The sequence below is a fragment of the Lampetra fluviatilis genome, unplaced genomic scaffold, assembly GCF_964198595.1.
Source record: "Lampetra fluviatilis unplaced genomic scaffold, kcLamFluv1.1 SCAFFOLD_178, whole genome shotgun sequence".
In the NCBI taxonomy this organism is placed as follows: domain Eukaryota; kingdom Metazoa; phylum Chordata; class Hyperoartia; order Petromyzontiformes; family Petromyzontidae; genus Lampetra; species Lampetra fluviatilis.
Genome location: NW_027620859.1, coordinates 131214 through 148713, shown reverse-complemented (window position 1 = coordinate 148713; position 17500 = coordinate 131214). Strand labels below are relative to the sequence as shown.

The 17500-nt window shown below is 52.8% G+C and overlaps 1 protein-coding gene and 1 long non-coding RNA gene across 2 annotated transcripts in view; both read left to right on the top strand.

The window, feature by feature from the left end:
• LOC144954447 (secreted frizzled-related protein 1-like) overlaps positions 1 to 3732 on the top strand; it is an 8181-nt gene extending 4449 nt beyond the window's left edge. The window contains exons 4-5 of the mRNA XM_078884948.1: positions 488 to 757; positions 1844 to 3732. Of these exons, the coding sequence (XP_078741074.1) occupies positions 488 to 757; positions 1844 to 1977 (404 nt within the window). The 3' untranslated portion in view covers positions 1978 to 3732. The remainder of the gene's footprint in view (positions 1 to 487; positions 758 to 1843) is intronic.
• Positions 3733 to 6777: 3045 nt separating this feature from the next.
• Positions 6778 to 17500, top strand: part of LOC144954445 (uncharacterized) — a 17757-nt gene continuing 7034 nt past the window's right edge. The window contains exon 1 of the long non-coding RNA XR_013641195.1: positions 6778 to 6962. This is a non-coding gene — a long non-coding RNA (uncharacterized LOC144954445). The remainder of the gene's footprint in view (positions 6963 to 17500) is intronic.

Genomic DNA, 17500 nt, shown 5'->3' with positions numbered 1-17500 from the left:
CCTCCACACCCCCCCACCCCCCCACTCTGCCCCCCCCTCTCCCCCCCTTCTAACCCCCCCCCACCTCCACACCCCCCCCACCCCCCCCACCCCCCCACTGCACCCCACTCTGCCCCCCCCTCTCCCCCCCTTCTAACCCCACTCCCCTCCCCCCCTTCTAACCCCACCCCCACCCCCACCTCCCCCCCCCACCCTTCCCCACCCCACCCCCACCTCCCCCCACCCCCCCACCCCCCCCACCCCCCCACTGCACCCCACTCTGCCCCCCCCTCTCCCCCCCTTCTAACCCCACTCCCCTCCCCCCCTTCTAACCCCACCCCCACCCCCACCCCCACCTCCCCCCCCCACCCCCCCACCCCCACCACCCTTCCCCACCCCACCCCACCCCCACCTCCCCCCCCCACCCCCCCACCACCCTTCCCCACCCCACCCCCACCTCCCCCCACCACCCCACCCCCCTCCCCCCCCCACCTCCCCCCACCCCCAGCCCTGAGAATCCCCGCGGGCCTCAGCGTGGCGCTGCTGGGCCGCGACCTCCGACTCGGCGCGGGGGGGAGGGGCCGCCCCCCCCCCCGCCTCCTGAAGGCGGGGCCACTGCGCCCGGGAGACCTTAGGCCACGCCCCCAAGACCCACGTGGCCCCGCCCACCACGTGGCCCCGCCCCTGGTGTTGCGCAACGGGGCGGCGTGCCGCTGCCCCCAGCTGGAGACACCCACCCAATCAGGGCCCCTCCTCGTCATGGGGGGCGTGGCCAAAGGTGAGGGGGGGAGGGGGGATGGGGAGGGGCAGTATATATACCGGGTCGTGTCTCTAGGAATTCCACCTGAAGACGGAAGCGTGTGTTGCCTTCCGAAACGTCGTGATTTTTATTTTATTTTCATTATATTTAAATTTTTTGTTACCGACGTGACTTTACCGGAAAAAACCCGAAGGACATGAATCCTTGCAGTCACGAAAGCTTCAAAATCTAGAATACATCGGAGCGTTACGCCGCGTGAGTCGCCCTCCTTGAGAGTGAATGCGGTGAGTTGGCGTCGAAGTAGACGCATGTTGACGTAGGACCGCCCTTGCCTGAAGTCTGTGGGAGCAATTGGTCCACGGTTAACTTTGACTCGACACCGGGCCACGCTGTAAGAGCCACCCAATGAATCCTACGAAGCCAGTCCCCGAAACCAAAAGCTTTCAGAGTGCCGAGTGGATACCGGTGGTCAACCCTGCCAAAGGCTTTCTCTTGATCAAGGGAGAGAAAGGCAAAGTGGAAAGTTCAAATGCTCCGACGGAGTCATCGAATCTCTGACTAGGAAAATCCCATCATGGATGGTCAACCTCTCCCACCCGGCTCCCTCCCCCCTCCCTCCTCCCTCCCCCCCCTCCCTCCATCCTCCCTCCCCTCCCTCCCTTCCCCTCCCCCCTCCCTCCCCTCCCTCCTCCCCCCCTCCCAACCCCCTCCCTTCCACCCTCCCCCCCTCCCTCCCCCCTCCCTTCCACCCTCCCCCCATCCCTCCCCCCTCCCTTCCACCCTCCCCCCCTCCCTCCTCCCTCCCCTCCCTCCATCCTCCCTCCCCTCCCTACCTCCCTTCCCTCCCTTCCCCTCCCCCCTCCCTCCCCTCCCTCCTCCCCCCCTCCCAACCCCCTCCCTTCCACCCTCCCCCCCTCCCTCCCCCCTCCCTTCCACCCTCCCCCCCTCCCTCCCCCCTCCCTTCCACCCTCCCCCCCTCCCTCCCCCCTCCCTCCTCCCTCCCCCCCCTCCCTCCATCCTCCCCCCCCCTCCCTCCCTTCCCTCCCTTCCCCTCCCTCCATCCTCCCTCCCTTCCCCTCCCTCCCTCCCCCTCCCCGCCTGCAGACCGCTCCCTCACCGTGACGGGCATCGTGCCGCTGGGCAGGAGGGCGCTGGCCAGGCGGAGTGGCGTCGAGGTGGCACGAGCGATGCGCAACATCAAAGCCAACCGCTGCCCCGGCTTCACCACCACATCCTAACCGCCACGTTCCAACTGCCACGTTATAACCGCCACATCCTAACCGCCACATTCTAACCGCCACATCCTAACCGCCACATCCTAACCGCCACATTCCAACCGCCACATTCCAACTGCCACATTCTAACCGCCACATTCCAACTGCCACATTCTAACCGCCACATTCTAACTGCCACATTCTAACTGCCACATTCTAACCGCCACATTCTAACTGCCACATTCTAACCGCCACATTTCAACCTCCACATTCTAACCGCCACATTCCAACCGCCACATTACAACTGCCACATTCTAACCACCAAATTCCAACCGCCACATTCAAACCGCCTCATTCTAACCGCCACATTTCAACCTCCACATCCTAACTGCCACATTCCAACCGCCACATTCCAACCGCAACATTCTAACCGCCACATCCTAACCGCCACATTCCAACCGCCACATTCCAACTGCCACATTCTAACCGCCACATTCCAACTGCCACATTCTAACCGCCACATTCTAACTGCCACATTCTAACTGCCACATTCTAACCGCCACATTCTAACTGCCACATTCTAACCGCCACATTTCAACCTCCACATTCTAACCGCCACATTCCAACCGCCACATTACAACTGCCACATTCTAACCACCAAATTCCAACCGCCACATTCAAACCGCCTCATTCTAACCGCCACATTTCAACCTCCACATCCTAACTGCCACATTCCAACCGCCACATTCCAACCGCAACATTCTAACCGCCACATCCTAACCGCCACATCCTAACCGCCACATTCTAACCGCCACATTCTAACCGCCACATCCTAACCGCCACATTCTAACCGCCACATTCTAACCACCACATTCCAACCGCCACATTCTAACCGCCACGTTCCAACCGCCACATTCTCACCGCCACATCCTAATTGCCACATCCTAACCGCCACATTCTAACCGCCACATCCTAACCGCCACGTTCCAACCGCCACATTCTAACTGCCACATTCTAACCGCCACATCCTAACCGCCACGTTCCAACCGCCACATTCTCACCGCCACATCCTAACCGCCACATTCTAACCGCCAGATTCCAACCGCCACATTCTAACCGCCACGTTCCAACCGCCACATTCTCACCGCCACATCCTAATTGCCACATCCTAACCGCCACATTCTAACCGCCACATCCTAACCGCCACATTCTAACCACCACATTCCAACCGCCACATTCTAACCGCCACGTTCCAACCGCCACATTCTCACCGCCACATCCTAATTGCCACATCCTAACCGCCACATTCTAACCGCCACATCCTAACCGCCACATTCTAACCGCCACATTCTAACCACCACATTCCAACCGCCACATTCTAACCGCCACGTTCCAACCGCCACATTCTCACCGCCACATCCTAATTTCCACATCCTAACCGCCACATTCTAACCGCCACATCCTAACCGCCACATTCTAACCACCACATTCTAACCGACACATTCTAACCGCCACGTTCCAACTGCCACATTCTCACCGCCACATCCTAACCGCCACATCCTAACCGCCACATTCTAACCGCCACATTCTAACTTCCACATCCTAACCGCCACATTCTCACCGCCACATCCTAATTGCCACATCCTAACCGCCACATTATAACCGTCACATTCCAACCGCCACATTCCAACCGCAGCCGCCACCGCTACTGCCGCATCCACCGCACCGCGTGGACACGGCTGAGGAGTTGGAGGAGGTGGAGGAGGTGGAGGAGGTGGAGGAGGTGGAGGAGGTTGTAAATTTACCGGCGAAACGTCATAACCTCAGATTGTAAACGTTCGCGGGATTCGCTCTCCAACACACTACCTGTGTCAGCTGGTGGCGGGGTTTAACGACGTAACATTCACGCGCTCTCACCCGAACAAACAAAAACCCTGACGCGCTTGCGTCCACGGCCGTCTGGAACGCTCCTCTTTCCGCCTTGAGCCACAGGGAGCTTAAGCACTTTTAAATCATCATCATCATCTAGATTGACGAACGCATTGGCTCCGTACGTACACACACACTCACTCATCCACACACTCGGCCACTCACTCGCACATCTGAGCACTTGCCTACTCACCAATGCACCTACTCACGCACTCACTCACCCACCCACCCAACGACTCACCCGCCCACCCTCTCACGCACCCACCTACTCACCCACCCACTCACCCACATACTCACCCACCTACTAACCCGTTCACCCACCCACTCACCCACCCACTCACCCACCCACTCACCCACCTACTCACCCACCTACCCAACGACTCACCCGCCCACCCTCTCACGCACCCACCTACTCACCCACCCACTCACCCACATACTCACCCACTCACCCACCTACTGACCCGTTCACCCACCCACTCACCCACCCACTCACCCACCTACTCACCCACCCACTCACCCACATACTCACCCGTTCACCCACCCACTCACCCACATATTCACATGTTCACCCACCCACTCACCCACCTACTCACCCACCCATCCACTCACCCACCTATTCAATCACCCACCTATTCACTCACCCACCTATTCACTCACCCACCTATTCATTCACTGGTTTCTTGTTTCCCCTGCCACCCGCACCTCCGATTAGCGCTGTTGGCTGTGTACATACACACACACAACACACACTCACACAACACACACAACATACATTCACACAACACATGCACACACGACATACGTACACACACAACACAACAGACGTACACATAACGTACACACAACACACACAACATACTCACACAACACAACAGACGGACACACAACGTACACACAACGCACACACACAATACACATACACACGCATGACGTACGCACACACGACGTCACAGGCCAACTAACTATGACCACGCGGCAAACGTCACGGCGACGGCGGCGGGCATCTGAGGCTTTGCTTGTGCCCCTCCGGTCAGGGGAGGGAGGGAGGAGGGGAGCAAGGGGGGGATGGGGAGGGATGGGGCGGTGATCGTCGAGGAGTCGTCGAAGTTGAGCAATAAATTAATTATTTAACAGCCCCTTCGTCGTTTTTTTTCGCGTCCACCCTTGCCAGCGGCGGACAAAATGGCGGCGGCGGCGGCCATTTTTTTTGTCACCACATGGAAATCTCGAGGGAGGGGGGAGGGAGTCGCTGTCATCGTCGTCGTTCCACCGCTCACCACGTGCCGCGTGGCACACGAAGCAAAGTTAAAGATTCCTCACCCCCCACCACCACGGTGTAGCCTTCGCTACCAACGCACTCACTCACCCACTCACTCATTCAGTCACTCACTCACCCACCCACTCACCCAGTCACTCACTCACCCACTCACTCACTCAACTACTCACTCACGCACTCACTCACACACCCACACGCACTCACTCACTCAACTACTCACTCACCCACTCACTAACCCACTCACCCACGCACGCACTCACTCACTCACCCAGCCACTAACCCACTCACCCACGCACTCACTCACTCAACTACTCACTCACCCACGCACTAACCCACTCACTCACCCACTCACTCACCCACCCACTCACTAACCCACTCACCCACGCACTCACTCACTCAACTACTCACTCACCCACGCACTCACCCACTCACTCACCCACTCACTCACCCACCCACTCACTAACCCACTCACCCACGCACTCACTCACTCAACTACTCACTCACCCACGCACTCACTCACACACCTACCCACTCACTCACACACCCACCCACTCACTCACACACCCACCCACTCACTCACACACCCACCCACTTACCCAGCTACTCACTCACCCACTCACTAACCCACTCGTTGCGATTCCCCTACCCAACATGGCGACTTCTTACTCACCTACCGTTGCTATTCTCTTACCCAACATGGCGACGTCTAATCATCTACCGTTGCGATTCCCCTACCCAACATGGCGACGTCTTGCTCAGCTACCGTTGCTATTCCCCTACCCAACATGGCGACGTCTTGCTCAGCTACCGTTGCGATTTCCCTACCCAACATGGCGGCGTCCTGCTCATCTACCGTTGAGATTTTCCTACCCAACATGGCGACGTCTTGCTCAGCTACCGTTGTTATTCTCCTACCCAACATGGCGGCGTCTACTCAGCTACCGTTGCGATTTCCCTACCCAACATGGCGGCGTCCTGCTCATCTACTATTGCAATTCCCCTACCCAACATAGCGACACAATACCTACATACACACAAACAAAATAATATATTCGACGTTAATATAAATTAACGTCAGTGTCCTTTTACTTTTTTGGGGCTTTCACCTTCTTTTCTTTTTTCACGAAAACTAAAAATCAGGCGATTTATACATTCACATTCATTCTTTTATTCATTCCGCGAAACTACATTTTAATATTTCGATTTAAAGCTTTCGTGACTGCAGGGATTCATCTTCTTGGTTCTTTCGGTAAAGTCACGTAGAAGGGAAGTAATAAAATAATAAAAATAAAACATAATAAAATGAAATAATTCTCACGACGTTTCGGCTACAACGCAAGCAGCCGTCTTCCTTCATCTGAAGACGGCTGCTTGCGTTGTAGCCGAAACGTCGTGAGAATTATTTCATTTTATTATGTTTTATTTTTATTATTTTATTACTTCCCTTCTACGTGACTTTACCGAAAGAACCAAGAAGATGCATTTTAATAATTCATTCATTTCACCCCTACCCAAGATGGCCGCGCGTCGGCTCCCCCCCCCGCCCTTTCCCGCCTGAAACGTCACTCCCAGCACCCCCCGCGCGCCGCCACTTCCGACTTCCTTTCTTCCATACGAGGAAGCCTCGTGAAAAGTCGTTGGAACGTCGCTCCGCAACGTTGCCGCAACGTCGCTGGAACGTCGCTTCCCAACGTTGCTCCGACGTTCGACGGCGACAACCTTCTCCACAACTTGGCAAGGGAGAGAGAGAGAGAGCGAGAGAGACAAAGGCGGCCGGGTTGGAGGGCTGCTTTTACCGAACACGGTGAGTCCGACTCAAAGGCCCTAATCGCGTGCTTTGCAACGTCTCTGAATTTTTTTTTTTTAAACTACAATTACGATTTGTATTATTATTATGATCGTTATTATCATTTGCATTTGTTCATCCAGTCGAGTGTATCTCTCTTGTTTCTTTCTCTCTCTCTATAAATGATACTTTTCGCGGTAACCCGGGCTTCCGAATGACTATAAAATGGCTTAGGCAATTAAATGTGTTATTTCTGAGGCAATTAAATGTTATTTATGAGGCAATGAAACATTTTGTTTCTGAGGCACATACATATGTTATTTCTGAGGCAAATGTTGTATTTCTAAGGCAATTAAATATGTTATTTCTGAGGCAATTACATATTTTATTTCTGAGGCAATTCAATGTTATTTCTGAGGCAATTAAATGTTATTTATGAGGCAATTAAACATTTTGTTTCTGAGGCACATACATATGTTATTTCTGAGGCAAATGTTGTATTTCTAAGGCAATTAAATATGTAATTTCTGAGCCAATTACATATTTTATTTCTGAGGCAATTCAATGTTATTTCTGAGGCAATGAAACATTTTGTTTCTGAGGCACTTACATATGTTATTTCTGAGGCAAATGTTGTATTTCTAAGGCAATTAAATATGTAATTTCTGAGCCAATTACATATTTTATTTCTGAGGCAATTCAATGTTATTTCTGAGGCAATGAAACATTTTGTTTCTGAGGCACTTACATATGTTATTTCTGAGGCAAATGTTGTATTTCTAAGGCAATTAAATATGTTATTTCTGAGGCAATTACATATTTTATTTCTGAGGCAATTAAATATGTCATTTCTGAGGCAATTAAACATGTTATTTCTGAGGCAATTCAATGTTATTTCTGAGACAAATGTATTTCTGAGGCAATTAAACATGTTATTTCTGAGGCAATTAAACATGTTATTTCTGAGGCAATTAAACATGTTATTTCTGAGGCAAATGTTTTATTTCTAAGGAAATTAAACATGTTATTTATGATGAAATGAGGCAATTAAACATGTTATTTCTGAGGCAATTAAATATTTTATATCTGAGGCAATTAAATATGTTATTTCTGAGGCAAATGTTTTATTTCTAAGGAAATTAAACATGTTATTTTTGATGAAATGAGGCAATTAAACATGTTATATTTGAGGCAACTAAATATTTTATTTCTGGGACACTTTATACATTTTTTTCCCCAGGGGTGTACTTTTAGGGGTCATCCATTTCGTATTTACACAAAAAAATCTGTCAAAACTTGACCCCCACCCCACTCTTCCCCGTACGTTACCCCGGGGGGGAGGGGTCTACGTTACCCCGGGGGGAGGGGGGTCTACGTTACCCCAGGGGAGGGGTCTACGTTACCCCGGGGGGAGGTCTACGTTACCCCGGAGGGGTGGGGTCTATGTTACCCCGGGTGGAGGGTCTACGTTACCCCGGGGGGAGGGGTCTACGTTACCCCGGGGGGAGGGTCTACGTTACCCCGGGGGGGAGGGGTTCTACGTTACCCCGGGGGGAGGGTCTACGTTACCCCGGGGGGGAGGGGTTCTACGTTACCCCGGGGGGAGGGTCTACGTTACCCCGGGGGGGGGAGGGTCTAAGTTACCCCGGGGGGAGGGTCTACGTTACCCCGGGGGGGGAGGGTTCTACGTTACCCCGGGGGGGGGGAGGGGTCTACGTTACCCCGGGGGGAGGGGTCTACGTTACCCCGGGGGGAGGGTCTACGTTACCCCGGGGGGGAGGGGTTCTACGTTACCCCGGGGGGAGGGTCTACGTTACCCCGGGGGGGGGAGGGTCTACGTTACCCCGGGGGGAGGGTCTACGTTACCCCGGGGGGGGAGGGTTCTACGTTACCCCGGGGGGGGGGAGGGGTCTACGTTACCCCGGGGGGAGGGGTCTACGTTACCCCGGGGGGAGGGTCTACGTTACCCCGGGGGGGAGGGGTTCTACGTTACCCCCGGGGGGAGGGGGTCTACGTTACCCCGGGGGGTTCTACGTTACCCCGGGGGGGAGGGGTTCTACGTTACCCCGGGGGGAGGGGGTCTACGTTACCCCGGGGGGTTCTACGTTACCCCGGGGGGGAGGGGTCTACGTTACCCCGGGGGGAGGGTCTACGTTACCCCGGGGGGGAGGGGTTCTACGTTACCCCGGGGGGAGGGGGTCTACGTTACCCCGGGGGGTTCTACGTTACCCCGGGGGGGAGGGGTTCTACGTTACCCCGGGGGGAGGGGGGGTCTACGTTACCCCGGGAGAGGGGTCTACGTTACCCCGGGGGGGAGGGTCTACGTTACCCCGGGGGGGTTCTACGTTACCCCGGGGGGTGGGGTCTATGTTAACCTGGGGGGGGTCTACGTTACCCCGGGGGGAGGGTCTACGTTACCCCGGGGGGGGAGGGGTCTACGTTACCCCGGGGGGGAGGGGTCTACGTTACCCCAGGGGGAGGGGTCTATGTTACCCCGGGGGGGGTTCTATGTTACCCTGGGGGGGGTCTACGTTACTCCGGGGGGAGGGGTCTACGTTACCCCGGGGTACCGCCATATGCACAAACACACACAAACACACACAAACACACACAAACACACACACAAACATACACACAGACACACACATACTGACACACACATACAGACACACACACAGACACACACGCACACACACAGACACAGACACACAGACACACAGACACATACAGACACACACACAGACACACACACAGACACAGACACACAGACACATACAGACACACACAGACACACACACACAAACACACACAGACACACACAAACACACACAGGCACACACACACACGTGCGCACACACAGACAAACACACAGACACACACACACACAAGCACACACAGACAAACACACACACAAGCACACACATACTGACACACACATACAGACACACATACAGACACACACGCACACACACACACAGACACACAGACACATACAGACACACACACACAGACACACACAAACACACACAGACACACACAAACACACAGGCACACACACACACACGTGCGCACACACAGACACACACAAGCACACACAGACAAGCACACACAGACAAACACACACACAAGCACACACATACAGACACACACACAGACACACACAGACACACACACAAACACACACACACACAGACACACACACACAGACACACACAGACACAAACACACAAACAAACACAGATACACACACACAGACACACACACAAGCACACACAGACAAACACACACAGACAAACACAAGCACACACATACAGACACACACACAGACACACACACAGACACACACACAGACACACACACAGACACACACACAGACGCACACACAGACACACACACAGACACACACAGACACACACACAAACATACACAGACACACACACAGACACACACACAGACACACACAGACACAAACATACACACAAACAAACACAGACACACACACAGATACACACACACACAGACACACACACACAAACACACACACAGACACAGGCACACACACAGACACAGACACACACACAAACACACACACAAACAAACACAGACACACACACACACAGACACACACACATACAAACACACACACAAGCAGCCGTCACCTGACGACGGTTGCTTTTTTGCGATCGAAACGTCGTGATCTGTTATTTTTCTACCTCCGTGACTTTACCGAAAGAACCAAAGACGAAGGTTAATCATCATCGAAAATGTCCGTGGCTGCTGTCATTTTCTTTTCCCCTCGGGAAATCTCGGAAATCTTTTCATTTGCGTGGTGATGGTGATGATCGTGGTGGTGGGGTTGTGATGATGGTTGGTGGTGGTGGTGGTGATGATGCTGATGATAATTGTGGTGATGGTGATGATGGTGGTGGTGGGGTGGTGATGATGGTGTTGGGGTTGTGATGATGATGGTGGTGGTGATGGTGATGATGATGGTGGGGTTATGATGATGGTTGCTGGTGATGGTGGTGGTGGGGTTGTGATAGTGATTGTGGTGGTGATGATGGTGTTGTGATGGTGGTGGTGATGGTGATGATGGTGGTGGGGTTTTGATGATGGTTGCTGGTGATGGTGGGGTTGTAATGATGATGGCATGATGATGATGATGTTGGTGGTTGTGATGATGATGGTGGTTGTGATGATGATGGTGATGATGATGGTGGTTGCTGGTGCGCTTTGAATAATTTTACCGATCACACAACATCCTGGCAATCGCTCGATTCCCACACAGCAGTAACAGATGGAGATTAATCTTTGGTCCTTTCGGTAAAGTCACGTAGAAAGAAAATAAACTAAATAATAGGAGTGAGTGCAGGAGTGAGTGAGTGAGCGAGTGAGTGTCGAAGTGAGTGAGCGAGTGAGTGAGTTTCGGAGTGAGTGAGTTTCGGAGTGAGTGAGTGTCGGAGTGAGTGAGTGTCGGAGTGAGTGAGCGAGTGTAGGAGTGAGTGAGCGTCGGAGTGAGCGAGTGAATGAGTGTAGGAGTGAGTGAGTGTCGGAGTGAGTGAGTGTCGGAGTGAGTGAGCAAGTGAGCGAGTGAGTGTAGGAGTGAGTGAGTGAGTGTAGGAGTGAGTGAGTGAGTGTCGGAGTGTCGGAGTGAGTGAGCAAGTGAGCGAGTGAGTGTAGGAGTGAGTGAGCGAGTGTAGGAGTGAGTGAGTGTCGGAGTGAGTGAGTGTCGGAGTGAGTGAGCGAGTGTAGGAGTGAGTGTCGGAGTGAGCGAGTGAGTGAGTGTAGGAGTGAGTGAGTGTCGGAGTGAGCGAGTGAGTGAGTGTCGGAGTGAGTGAGTGTCGGAGTGAGTGAGCAAGTGAGCGAGTGAGTGTCGGAGTGAGTGAGTGAGTGTAGGAGTGAGTGAGTGAGTGTAGGTGTGAGTGAATGAGTGTCGGAGTGAGTGAGTGTCGAAGTGAGTGAGCGAGTGAGCCAGTGAGTGAGTGAGTGTCGGAGTGAGTGTCGAAGTAAGTGAGCGAGTGAGTGAGTTTCGGAGTGAGTGAGTGAGCGAGTGAGTGAGTGAGTTTCGGAGTGAGTGAGTTTCGGAGTGAGTGAGTGTCGAAGTGAGTGAGCGAGTGAGTGAGTGAGTGTAGGAGTGAGTGAGTACAGGAGTGAGTGTCGGAGTGAGTGAGCGAGTGAGCGAGTGAGTGAGTGTCGGAGTGAGTGAGTGAGCGAGTGAGTGAGTGTCGGAGTGAGTGAGTTTCGGAGTGAGTGAGTTTCGGAGTGAGTGAGTGTCGAAGTGAGTGAGCGAGTGAGTGTAGGAGTGAGTGTAGGAGTGAGTGTCGGAGTGAGTGAGTGTCGGAGTGAGTGAGCGAGCGAGTGAGCGAGTGAGTCCCAAACGCCTCTCACTTTGAGAGGCGTTTGGGACGAATTCAACTCTCGTCTCGATGTTGTCCGTACAGCGGGTGGAGGGCACGTAGAGCATTTGTAGTAAGACCGAATTAGGTGCACACACACGCAACTTGGAGGCAACACTATTTATTAAACGGTAAATAATATAACACTCTACATGAGGTGGTGACCACCTTCCTCAACTCACTAACACTCTGGAACACGACACAGACTGGACCAGGCAGGCAACGGCCTGCCTGGCCCAGGACGACGACTCGGGACTTGACGACCGAAGATGTCTTCCCCTTGGAGTACAGTACAACAGCAGCCTCGCTCTGCGTTCACACCACGCTTATATTTGGTTTGGCTTGGCTGGCTCTCTTCAGGCCACGCCTCCCTTCCCCGGACACGCCTCACTTCCCCCACCTCTGGGAGGATCCGGATCCCTCCACCACGTGACCCCCCAGGCACCCCCTTGGGGCCCCCAGCCTTCGTACGGGCCGACACAGTAGTGACCTTTCTCTGTCACTACACATTTATAGAATGTTTAGCAAAACTCGATACCTCATTAAACACTTTTCGTGTACTTGTAACGTCTTGACATCGTGAAATATGCTGCTTTGAAATTGGGTCCATCTTTTTCAAACACAAATGAGGTTCCAATGGTGTAAATGCTTCACTCCGAGCTCTCACACTCTGATGGTGCATTGTCTTTGAGTTGTGCGCCTTTTGGCGTCATCTGGTCCAACACCATGTGAGACTAGGCTCTAAGGAAACCTTCTCGGGTGTGGACCAATCAACTTCAAGGACCATGTGAGACTAGGCTCTAAGGAAAGCTGTCTCGGGTGTGGACCAATCAACTTCAAGGACAGTGCATATCATTATCAGAGTTGTGTTTTTTGTTTGCATTATGACTGCAGGTATTGTGGTCTATGCAAACATGACTCCTTGTAAAAAAGGTGTCAGTTTTGTTGCCAGATAGAAGGGTAAAAAAAACAATGATCATATTTTGCTACTGGCAAAGGAGAGGTTCCAATGGTGTAAATGCTTCACCCAGAGCTCTCACACTCTGATGGTGCATTGTCTTTGAGTTGTGCGCCTTTTGGCGTCATCTGGTCCAACACCATGTGAGACTGGGCTCTAAGGAAAGCTGTCTCGGGTGTGGACCAATCAACTTCAAGGACAGTGCACATACATTATCAGAGTTGTGTTTTTTGTTTGCATTATGACTGCAGGTATTGTGGTCTATGCAAACATGACTCCTTGTAAAAAAAAGGTGTCAGTTTTGTTGCCAGATAGAAGGGTAAAAAAAACAATGATCACCCTGTGTTTATTTACGTGATCCAACTTCAAACAACAAAAAGAAAACCCCCACCTCGATTATGGACACAGACTTTCAGTGTCTGCAGTGTCTAGGACGTGTAGATGTCAACCCGTGTACGGCTGAACCTGTATTCCCTGTCCAGGGAAATGAAGGACGGACACCGATGAGGAAGTCGTCAGCGTTTGTTATTGCAAGCGGCCAAATGTGGTCCGTGTGGAACGCTTACAGATACGCAAAGATCCCCCGTGTAGCCTCTAACAGACTGTAGGGGCAAGTGCTGTTAGTAGCGAGTAGTAGCAGCAGCGTCTATGAAGGCTACCGGCACTGTGGCTACACACACAGAGGGGGTGGGTGGCCGGCACCACCACGCCCGGCCGCCTTTGTCTCCCCAGTGTCACACACAGACACTCACCTACTCACCCCTACTCACCTACTCACCCACTCACTCACTCAAACACTCACCCAGTGACTCACACTCAGCCTCTCACTCAGCCACTCGCTCACTCACACGCTCACCCACCCACTCACAAATGCAAAGAATCCCCCGTGTAGCCTCTAACAGACTGTAGGGGCAAGTGCTGTTAGTAGCGAGTAGTAGCAGCAGCGCCTATGAAGGCTACCGGCACTGTGGCTACACACAGAGGGGGTGGGTGGCCAGCACCACCACGCCCGGCCGACTTTGTCTCCCCAGTGTCACACACAGACACACTCACACCTACTCACCTACTCACTCATTCACTCAGCTACTCACTCAGTCACTCGCTCACTCACTCACACAGACACACTCACACCCACCCACCTACTCGCCCACCCACTCACTCAAACACTCACTCAGCGACTCACTCTCACACTCACTCTCACACTCACTCAGCCACTTGCTCACTCACACGCTCACCCACCCACTCACGCACTCACCTCAGCTACTCTCCCACTCACAAATGCAAAGATCCCCCGTGTAGCCTCTAACAGGCTGTAGGGGCAAGTGCTGTTCGTAGCGAGTAGCAGCAGCAGCGCCTATGAAGGCCCCCGGCGCTGTGGCGTGCAGCGAATTCAATGCGAGGAACAAGGCAAACATCGTCTTTTGTGTGTCCATTAGTGTTGTGTTTCTGCCTTGTGATGATGGGACTTGGTACGATGAATGGGGGTGACCAGTACGGGGCCTGCATTGGTCTGTCATAAGGTAGGGCGCTGATAAGGGTGTTGACAGGCATGTAGTAGTGTAGCATATAGTGTAGTGTATGGTAGTGTAGTGTATGGTAGTGTAGTGTATAGTGTAGTGTATGGTCTTGTATAGTGGAGTGTATAGCGTAGTGTGCAGTAGTGTATAGCGTTAGTGTATAGTAGCGTATAGTGTCATGTATAGTAGTGTATATTAGTATATAGTATAGTGTATAGAGTATATAGTAGTGTATAGTAGTGCATAGCGTAGTGTATAGTAGTGTATAGTAGTGTATAGCGTAGTGTATAGCGTAGTGTATAGCGTAGTGTATAGTAGTGTATAGTAGTGTATAGCGTAGTGTAGTGTGTAGTGTAGTGTATAGTGTAGTGTAGTGTATAGTGTAGTGTGTAGCGTAGTGTAGTGTATAGTGTAGTGTGTAGCGTAGTGTATAGTGTAGTGTGTAGTGTATTGTATAGTGTAGTGTAGTGTGTAGTGTAGTGTATAGTGTAGTGTATGGTGTAGTGTTGTGTATAGCGTATATAGTAGTGTATAGCGTAGTGTATAGCGTAGTGTATAGCGTAGTGTATAGCGTAGTGTATAGTAGTGTATAGCGTAGTGTATAGCGTAGTGTATAGCGTAGTGTGTAGTGTAGTGTGTAGTGTAGTGTATGGTGTAGTGTATAGCGTAGTGTATAGCGTAGTGTATAGCGTAGTGTATAGCGTAGTGTATAGTAGTGTATAGTAGTGTATAGCGTAGTGTATAGCGTAGTGTATCGTGTATAGCGTAGTGTACAGAATGAAATAAGGGGCACGGGGGTGACCAATAAGATCTGAATTGGTCTGTCATCAGGTAGGGCACCGATTAAGGAGTTGAGTGCGGAGCCGAAGCTAAGTGAGCGAAGGCGACTGTCCAAACGTGTGTCAAAAGCAAAACAAAAGAGCCAAACGAGACGAGAGGATAGGAGGCGCTGGCTGAGTGAGCGTTGTTTCGTGTTGGTGGGGTCCACGTTAAGACGGGACGACACACGGGGGACGACAGCCCGTGCCTCGCGCGAGGGGCCTAACGTGCCTTCCCCTCCCACCGTACACTGCGTCTGTCTGTGTGTATCTGTGTGGGGGGGGGGGGCCTCAAGGTGCACATAGCCTGGCACAAGCATCGTGGTGATGTCACCGCCACTTAGTGGCGAATGGCGGTTGTTGTGTGGGGGGGAGCGGTGGGTGTAGTGGTTAGCGCTATGCTGCGCTACGAACCCGGCCGACCCGGGTTCGATTCCCGCTCACGGCCAACATCAGTGACGATTATCTGAACCGGTCCTGGGCCTCCCCTAGGTCGACTCAGCCTCATATGAGTACCTGGTGCGGTGTGTAAACATCGCCACTGGGGAGACAAAGGCGGTCAGGCGTGGTGCTGGCCACCCACCCCCCTCGTGTGCCGTTCCGGCCTTCATAGGTGCTTGCTAACAGCACTTGCTCCTACAGTCTGTTAAGGCTATATGGGGGATCTTTGTCTTTGTGTGTGTGTGTGTGAGAGAGTGGGGAGCGGTGGTGTAGTGGGTAGCGCTACGCTGCGCTACGAACCCGGCCCACCCGAGTTCGATTCCCGCTCACGGCCAACACACGCAGTGACGATTATCTGAACCGGTCCTGGGCCTCCCCTAGGTCGACTCGGCCTCAAATGAGTACCTGGTGCAGTGTGTAAACATCGCCACTGGGGAGACAAAGGCGGTCGGGCGTGGTGCTGGCCACCCACCCCCTCGTGTGCCGTGCCGGCCTTCATAGGTGCTCGCTAACAGCACTTGCCCCTACAGTCTGTTAAGGCTACACGGGGGGAGCTTTGTCTTGGAGGGGGGGGGGTAGCGGTAACGCGAGGGACTGTGTGTTGTCTGGGTTTCTGCCGTCGTTTTGTGCGTCTGCGGCCGTCTGGAACGCTCTTCCCGTCCGATATTAGGAAGCCACTGGGGCTGCGTGCTTATAGTTCCTCATCGAGATTGACAAACTCGTTTTGTTTACAGAACCGGTGGTTGTTGTGGTTCAGTTTGTTGTCCTTCGATGAGCATGGTTCTGGCCACGTGCGGTGCGAAAGCAGTTGAACGTTAAATCTAGATTTGAAGCTTTCGTGACTGCAAGGATTCATATTCTTAGGTTTTTTCGGTAAATTCGCGTAGGTAAAAAATTAAAATTAATAAAAGTAGAATTAAAAATAAAATAAAAATCACGACGTTTCGGAGGCAACACAAGCCTCCGTCTTCAGGTGGAACCGTCACAGCACGATTGCTGTATCAAGTAAAGAGAAATTCCAAGGAAACAGTCCTTGTATATATACTGGTTGAGGGTGGGAGGAGCCAATGTAGGCACCTGGATATTATTATTGTGAGGTTCGGTGCGGCTGAAGCACGCTGCCAGGAATGAGCCTTTGCTGTGTAGACTGGTTGAACTCGGAGGTTCCAAGAGTTGTTAAAGTGCGGCTGCTGTAAAGTTGCGTGCAAATGGGACTGAGCCTTTTGTTATGTAGAGGTGGTGCGGCTGAAACCGCTGCCAGGAATGAGCCGTTGTTGTGTAGACTCGTTGAACTCGGAGGTTCCAAGAGTTGTTAAGGTGCGTCTGATGTAAAGGTGCGTTCACGGCCTGCGCCGCCCCAAGCTTGCCTTTTGGTGTCGACAAATCGGCGGGAATCCACGTGTACCTGTGCAAATTAGCGGCGACG